General features: G+C 42.9%; 1 protein-coding gene across 1 annotated transcript; it reads left to right on the top strand.

Annotated features, from left to right (window-relative positions):
* Positions 1-925: 925 nt before the first annotated feature.
* Positions 926-8,358, top strand: LOC145801882 (uncharacterized). Its single transcript, XM_082893675.1, has 3 exons — positions 926-6,605; positions 6,693-7,275; positions 7,385-8,358. Exons 1-3 carry the CDS (start codon positions 4,626-4,628, stop codon positions 8,356-8,358), a joined length of 3,537 nt encoding a protein of 1,178 aa, XP_082749801.1. The 5' UTR covers positions 926-4,625.
* The last annotated feature ends 291 nt before the right edge of the window (positions 8,359-8,649 follow it).

Below are 8,649 nucleotides of genomic sequence, written 5' to 3'. Positions count from 1 at the left end.
CCTAAATTATTAATCAATCTAATATTATATTTGAATCATGAATTTGAATATAAATTTAAAAAAAATATATAAATAAAATATAAATTAAAATTTTAATTTATTTTTCTTTTCTTTTCTAAATTCTTGTTTAAATTCGTAATTTACCCACAAAGGCATAAAGTTGATTTACACATATACTCCAGGAAACTCAAAAGGTACTAAGATATTGTACTTATCTAATCAAGTGGTGTTCAAAAAAAAAAAAAGAATAAGAAAAAAAAAAAAGTCAAGTGGCATTCATTGGTTTTTCATGCCATACAATAATTCCACGTGTCAACAAAGTAGACTGGTCTCTGACGGAGAATACATTGGGGGTGTTTGGAAACTTGGTTTAGAGGCTTTGTTTTTTTTATTTATTATTATTTTAATTTTAATTTTTTTTATTAAAATAGTTAATAAGATAAAATATTATATATAAATTATAACCGTTTTATTTTTTTCTCACAATCATCAAATAAACTATATATATAAAAAAACTAATTATAACTCCAAACACAACTTTTTTTAACCAAACTAAAATAAATAAAAAATAAATAAAACTAACTAAAATAGTCAGTTTTAAATGTCAATCACATATCTACTAGCTAGTTTTCTCACTCTCCCCCTTATGCACGAACCTTTACCCTGTGTGCCAAAAAAAAAAAAAAAAAAAAAAAATACATTAATTTAGCAAATAAAATGAAATTAAAAGAAAAAAAAATCTCTTTGTAAAAAATTAAGTAATTTCAGCATTACATGGAGTACCTCTAACAATCTACCCTATTTTTTTCTTAAAATATAATTTAAAAATTGATTCCTTGTTTTAGGGAGTAACTTTTTCAATTACTTACCCAACGGGTGATTATTCTGCACTTTCCTACCCGAACAATACTTTGTAGGAGAGGGTTCAAGAAAGGAGTTGGAAAATTCGAAGATCTTCGAAGATCCTTGAAGAACAACTTCGAATTCTCTAGAATATGATGAGAGGCTTAGATTCTTCAATAATCTCAACTTAGGAACACAACAACAAAGGAGATGATGGAGATAAGAGATTGGGTGAAGAAGAAGGCAAAATGGCTAGAGAATAGAATAATGGCACGGCTCTCCCATGGATCTCCCACTTTCACTCTCAAGGTTGATAATGGAGAAGGGAAATTAGTTCTTTCCCAAGAGTTAAAAATCTCCAAAATCCATCCCTTGTAAAGCTATGGGTGGGTGCTATTTATAGGCACCTCATGATGTAGGATGGAGCCCATGTGCAAGGCACATGGGGGATATTCTCTCTAACCACCTTGTCCGAGGAGGTGACCCCTCCGAGGAGGTGACTTCTCCGAGGATGAGAAAACCCCGAAGAGGAGATCACTCCCTCGGCGAACCCTTCTTCTTAGCCACACCTAACCAATGATCCCCAATCATCCCAAAGGGTCAGGGGTAGTCCCAGAGGACGTCCTGCCGCAAAATATTGCCGAGTCTCATGGACCCCCCGGGGTCGTGCCACCTCGACCCGGGTATAGGCTAGTTTAACCGAAGAGTGAATTTATCTCCACTCACCGTCCTCGGGATCGGGTCCTTTGTTCGAACTCCATTACGCCCATGGTTCTGGTGCATAGATCCCGGAAAGCTCCGAGCCCGCAAGTGTTCTGGGACTCATTAACGGAGCGACTTCTAGATTGCGTCTGAATCCGTTCGAAGCCAAGTACTTCGGATCTCTAGATTCGTGGGTCCGAATCCTTTCGAGTCCGAGTGCCTCGGATCTCTAGGCTTGCTTAATACCCTTTCGAGTCCGGGCCTGAATAAGTCTCTAGGTTCGTGGACCCGAACCCTTTCGAGGCTTACAGCGATTCAATCCGTTTGATGGCGATAAATCTGGGCCCACCGATTCTTGGACTTGCGATAAATTCGGGCCCACTAATCTTGGGCTATTGGGCCTAAATAATTTAGTGGGCTCAAATTAGCCCCTCTTACATTTGCCCCTTGCGTGTATGAGAAATTTTAAATTTCTCAGACATGCATACTGTCATTTCTTCGACCCTGTTTCGCATCACGTTTCCCAAAAAAAAAAAAAAAATGTTTTGTCACGACAGAGCGTATGGATAAAGTTGATGACGCACTTCAATTTACAGAAAAAATTGACAAGCAAAAAATTTAATTTTTTGTACTTTTTTTTTTTTTTTTTTTTTTTTTTTTTTTTTTTTTTTTTTTTTTTTAATGCATATATACATTCAGAACAGTCTCAAAACCCTAAACTCACAAAATTTGTTTCTTTGCTCAGCCGCAGAAATCACCCAAATTCCTTCTTTTAGCCTACTCTCTCTCTTTCTATATTGAGGAACCCAGCTTCCTTCTTCTTTCTTTTTTTTGCCTGTTTCTTTAATGGCTGGTGCTTCGACATTGTTGTCATCAGAGCACGGGGTTTGAGCTGCTTCACTAACTGCAAGTTGATGACATGTCCCGGCAACTAAATCTTGTATGCCTTGTTCGTCCATTGGAATTGAAGAGTTCACAAGCTCACCAATCTCCAATTTTTCCGTCACTCCATAGCTAGTCTTCTCTTCAACCTCACTCACTGATTTGACTTGTTTATTGATCTCAGGTTCAGAATCCGAAGTTCCATTTAGATGGTCATGCTTTGCCAGTGGATCTTCCTCCCCCACACTTGATATTTGGCTTTCAATAGTCGAAGAATCGATCAATGCAATAGGTAGTAATCGATCAATATCTTCATCATCGTAAGTATTAATCCGCGGAGACAGATTCATGAGAATAAATGATTCATCTTCTCTGCAACAAATTTGACTGATCTCTCCATTTTCAGGACCTGCATTCATATCTCCATTTCCACTAGAAATGAAACTATCAACATCAGAAAGTATCAGATGTTCATCTTCTTTATATCTAGAGCATCTTGTGACATTGCTTTTACACAATTACAGACAAACGCACCTCAACTCTTCCTCTCTCTTGCTTCTCTAGATCTGTGAGTAAGTGTTTAATACCCCATCTTCTTGAATTGTCCCAGATCTGGGAGTGAGCTCTTTATATATATATATATATATAAATGGGTTTTGATTTTTACTCAACTAATTTCATTCTCTTCACTGTTTCAGATTTATTGATCTTTGGATTTCAGGATCTAGTTGAATCTTTGTTCAAAGCCCTCTTCCTTTTTCTTCTTATATTTTTGGATCTGTGGGTATTCCATCTTATTGTTTTGATGGACTTTTGTGCTCAAAATAAATATGTACTGATACATTTTCTAATTTAGGAATTCTGGTGATGATTTATTTCAGTCTTGAGGCTTGCAAACAATCTTGAACTAGTGAAGACAATACCCACCGCTGGCCTCTCTCTGCTGGTTTGCTTCTGGCTTCGACGATCCAACGCTGACCACACATATCGCCCCACTCAACGTGACGTGTGTGGTTGCCGACTCTTCTGTGGCACCATCGCTGCTTCCGTCTTCAGCTTATCCGACGTCACGCACGTTCGCCCTTTCAACGCAACGTGTGTGGTCTTGCCCAACCTAGCTCCACATCGCTGCTTCCGGCTTCAGCTTATCCGATGTTGACCACGCACGTTTGCCCTCTCAACGCAACGTGTGTGGTCTTGCCCAAGCCTGGCCCAGTCTTGTTGATTACAGTCTGTAAAGCCTCTCTGATTTCAGCTTAAATTTCCAGTATCGGCTTCGGACTTCACCTCTCCAACTGCCCAAATTTGTAAGTATGACATTCGACCCCCTCTTCCGAATATAAATATATTTAAATATATATAAATATATTTTTGTGGCAATGTAGAGGGCTCAAGCAGTCTGATGAAAATAAAAAAATAAAATAAAATAAATAAAAACTGAATCTGAATATGGGCTCAATTTTTGTGGCAATCCCAATGATATTTTTTTTTTTTTAGCTCAAACACCGTGATTTTGGCCATATGGAAACATGCACTAGCACTTGAAACCTTATTGAGGTGCTTGGCTTGAACATAATTTGTTGAACTTTTATCACCGAGGAAAGGCCGAATATAACTTGTTGACTAGTATTTGAGCTCCATTTTTGACATGGAGAGAGAAAATCCTGGGCTTATGAATATGGACTTTGGAAAGACATTTTTGTAATTTGCATAATGATCCATTGAATCTTACTACTGATGAGCAATGTAATATGCTTCGGATCTCGGGCCTGAAATTTGCTATTGAACTTCACTCTGTCCAAATTTTGAGCCTCGTATAAATTGGACCTCTAACATGGAACATAGTGACTTTGAGAAATTGACCCAATTGAACTTCATCACAAAACGACCTATGATATTGCATCTCTTATCGATGATGAAAACTGAAAATCTGTATGTTGTTGATACACATATCGGTACTGTAATTTGTTGAGCTTGAGGAACACCCGAGAAAAAGAATTGTTGATGACTTCCGGGGTTGAACCTGGACTCTTGGTGTAAAAAAAAAAAAATTCCTCGTAGAATTTGTTGAATTCATGGACTCTCAGAGAAACGAATAGTTGATGCCGAAATTTCATTCGAATGTGTTGCTTTAATTCCAATATTCTGAATTTTAATACGGTCAACTCCTTACTATTTATACCTGTTATTTCAGCCATATGTCTTCTCAAAAGAAACCCGTAGCTCCGGGGTCATCAGAACCGGCTCTCATGAAAGAGAGGGATGTACCTCTGGCATCTGAGTGGAGGAAATCTCCTTATTTTGGTCGGAAGGATCCCTTCTGGCGGGCGGCTACCTCCACCACTTCTCTTCTATCTCCGAAGGCGGCTCCATTATGTCTCACTGAGGACACTGACTCTGGACATGAGGCCCTCATTTCTCCTTCCTCGGTGCTACGCTTTCGGATTGAGCGGGGGGACTTTCCATACTGTTATCCTCAGTTCAAGGCCTTCTCAAACCCTCCTTTCGGTTGGCAAGAGTGGGTCGATGATGTCCTCTCGGACAAGAGCCTCTGTCAACGACTTCAGGAGGCCCGGCTATTGATCCCGGTGAAAATATCTAGATCTCTATCCATCCGTCGAAACAATGCTAGCCTGGAAGCCATGGCTCTTCGGTGGAGCACCGAGACACACACCTTTATACTTGGCCAGCACGAGATGGGGCCCACCCTTGAGGATGTGTTCATGTTGCTGCGTCTGGAAGTGACCGGCCCTGATGCCTTCGACCCTGAGCAGACACCCCCCGAAGATGATTCTTTGATCCAATCTCTGAAGCTAAATCTTCAAACTTGTGGTCGGTGGAGTTCTGTTTTTGATGGTTCAGCGAGGAGGACTAGTCGAGTAAGGACGGACCGTGCCTCCTATACTGCATGGATCCGTCACTTCTTCAAGGATCTTCAGCCCTTGGCCAGAGATGCTGACCCTGACTCTCGGGAGTATGAGGCCGGTCCGATGTATGGCTCCAGGCTCTATTTCTTGGGATTTCTGGCTTGCTTCCTTTCATTCTTCATTCTTCCGAGCACACCTCCAGATTCCCTCAATCCTTTCGTCTTCCCCTTGGCAGTCAGGCTCTTCAGAGGAGATCGGATCCCTTTGGCTCCACTATTTCTTGGGAATCTTTACTATCGGCTGGATTTACTACATCGAGATATGGTTCGCTCCGTGGGTCGATATGAGCCTGTCTCCTTTATTCACAGCCAGTTCTTGCTATGTTTCTTCTTCGAGAGGTTCCCAAAATTTGCCCCTGCTCCGACTGTATTTGAGGCGGAAGTTCTTCGGGAGAAAGTGGATAAAGATGGCATCCCCGTGCTCGATACTGATGGGTCTCGGACATTTGAGAAAGCGAAGTCTTGCCAGCCGTTGATTACACGGTGGTCACGTACCATTTCCACCTTATCCTTGAATACTCTGGTGGATGATCCCCGACGCTTTGTGGCACAGCCGTATGTATGCCCACCTGTGGGTGTGGCCACACCGCTTATCTATCATGGTTCCTCCCGCTCGGTGTCCTTTCCTTTGCCGAAAAACATCCCTGCACCCTTTGTTGATATGCTGATTATGATCCGTCCGAGTTCATTACCGGTGTGGCATGAGGAAGGCGTTGATAGTGCCATTTATAGGCCTGACCGCGTAGCATGTCAATTCGGGTTTGATCAATGTGCCCCGGGGCCAGCACCTCCTTTATTATCATTTTCAGAGAGCTACGGGCGCTTCAGTCGCCGGCTTGTACACACCATGCTTCCCATATCCGGCTCTTTGACGATGCCAGGCTTGAGCCGAGTAGGGGGTTTCACCCCCTCTTTCAGGCGGTATTGGCAGAAGAATATCGATGCGTTTATTGCATTTGTCCAGAGCAGACCGACCGTATGTTTGCCTCCGCCGATTTATAAGAAGGATTCTTCTCTTCGGCTACCCGAGAGCCGAAAATCTGACCACATGTACGAGGGTTTCTTCACTTCATCTGCTCCAACTGACCCTTCTGCTCGGGCATCTGCTTCTAGCTTGGCAATTACTTCTCCAGAGCCAGTCCCTTTGAATAAGGCCTCTGGTCCTCGGACGACCCGCCTTAAGAAGATGGCTCACAAGAGGACTTCTGATGCCAGTCCTTCCGCTCCTCGCCTTTCCAAAAGGCTTCATGAGGTACCCAAAATTCTTGATTTGAAGCTACTTTCCTTCTTGCGACTATACCTTCTAAAATGAAAACTTTTATTTGCCCATGTTGTGTAGGATCCTGCGGCTGTTGACGTTCTCGGTACCGTGGCTCCTGGCCATGCTGCCTCCCCCAGGCCGGACTCAGACTTGGACGACACCCTCCCTTTGTCTGCAAGACTTGTGAAGATGTGCACCCCTCGTATAGCAGTTATAGATGACGATGATGATGAGGTTGAGTCCTCCGATCATTTTTGTGACCTTATTCCACGCACGCGTCGTCATCGCCCTACCGTAGCTGAGGAGGAGCACTACCTTGGTGACGAGTTTATTGGGGCTCACCGTTCTGATGTTGAGATTGCTGGAGGGACTGATGCCACAGAAATTGATGTCGCGGGCCATGCTTCTAGAAGCGATGTAGAGATGAGGTGCGCCTCTGGGAATGGTGTGGAGGTGGATGTGCTAGAGATCTCTGAGACTCGCTCTGGCACTTATGGTGATTCTCATCCTCCGGCCCTCCTTCCTTCTTCAGGGATGACTGCTACTGTTCAGGCTTCATCAGACATTGAGATCGATCAGGTGGTCTCTACACGACCAAGTGACTTTGTTGATGCTAGGAGTCCTTCAGTTGCCCCTGCTTTGCATATTGATTCTCCCTCTGGTAATCTTTCTTTTTGAAGTTTGTCATTTACTTATATCTGTGAGAAATCTTTACTTAAATGACTTTCCTGTTCCCTACCTCTAATAAGGCCTTCTTATCTTTTCTTCAGTGTTAGCTGCTAACGGGGTCTTGCCTTCACCTACCTCAGACTCTGCTCCAGTGTTAGCTGCTACCGGGGTCCTGCCTTCACCTGCCTCGGACTCTGCTCCAGTGTTAGCTGCTACCGGGGTCCTGCCTTCACCTGCCTCGGACTCTGCTCCAGTGTTAGCTGCTACCGGGGTCCTGCCTTCACCTGCCTCGGGCTCTTCTCCGACTCTCTTTGTAACTCCTCACGGTTCTCCTTCTCAAGGGGGGACACCTGCCTTTGAGATGACTGCCAGAGGTTCTTCATCGCCGGTGCCTTCGAATATTTTGGATCTGAATCTTAGTGATTTCCACATTGATAGTGATGCTTTTGGTCTTTCCCCTTATCGTTCGGCATTCTCAGGCTCGGGACCTCTGCCGGGAGTTACCCCTCCGGGTGGTTCATCTAACCCGATAGACATTGGGGAGATTCCTGAGACTAGCAGCTTTCCGGCCCCAATTCCTCCTTCAGCTTCTGGCAAAGTATCATTTCTCCATTATTGGGTAGCTCCTGAGTTTGCTTCAGTTCTACAGCTTGTGCATTCAAGTTACCCGGAGACCTTTGCTTCATTTGCTTGCCAGTGTCCACTCATTCAGACTGCTCTTCTCGAGTCTTTTGCCACTATCTTATATAGCTTGGACAGGCAACGGTTGTGTGACCTTAATGGGAAAATAGTCGAGACGGCGTATCAGGGGATCTCTGACATGGAGCGTCACCAAGTGGACTTATCATGGCTTCGGAAGCGCCTGGATATAGCTTCGAACGCCAGTCATCACCTGGAACTTATGTCTGTGCTTGCCTCTTATCGCACCTCTATAGATGAGATAAAGGCGACTCTTCTTGAACTTGAGTCGGGTTATGCTCGGGCCTTGGAGACTTTAGAGGCACACTCTACTGTTTGTCCTCCAGATGTAGATATGACGGGCAGCTTCTTCGAGGGTGTCTTTAGGAAAGATTGAGTTTTTTTTTATATCATTACTTTCTTGCCCCTTTCGATAAAAATGTTTTATCTAGGACAAAGCAATGAAATGACAAAATTTTTGTTGTTTGGATATTTTCGCATTGTTTTCTCATTCTACTTGATAAAAAATTTATTTCGAATGATACAATGGAAAGAACAATCATATGCACGTATAAAAGCTGAAATATTCTCATTAGTTCTTCAACTTTCTTGACGAAAGTATAATAGATTCACTGTAAGTGATGGGATAAAACATGCACCATAGAGAAAACCAGCTTCTTCATAACGT

The sequence above is a fragment of the Camellia sinensis genome, chromosome 11, assembly GCF_055761805.1.
Source record: "Camellia sinensis isolate YWXY chromosome 11, ASM5576180v1, whole genome shotgun sequence".
Taxonomy (NCBI): Eukaryota; Viridiplantae; Streptophyta; class Magnoliopsida; order Ericales; family Theaceae; genus Camellia; species Camellia sinensis.
This window is presented reverse-complemented; position numbering and strand designations above follow the sequence as displayed.

Bases quoted from the DNA above. Each gene is read 5' to 3' on its own strand.
- LOC145801882 (XM_082893675.1), top strand. From the start codon at position 4,626: ATGTCTTCTCAAAAGAAACCCGTAGCTCCGGGGTCATCAGAACCGGCT. The intron at 6,606-6,692 runs GTACCCAAAATT...CATGTTGTGTAG, and splicing joins TTTCCAAAAGGCTTCATGAG to GATCCTGCGGCTGTTGACGT. The intron at 7,276-7,384 runs GTAATCTTTCTT...TCTTTTCTTCAG, and splicing joins GCATATTGATTCTCCCTCTG to TGTTAGCTGCTAACGGGGTC.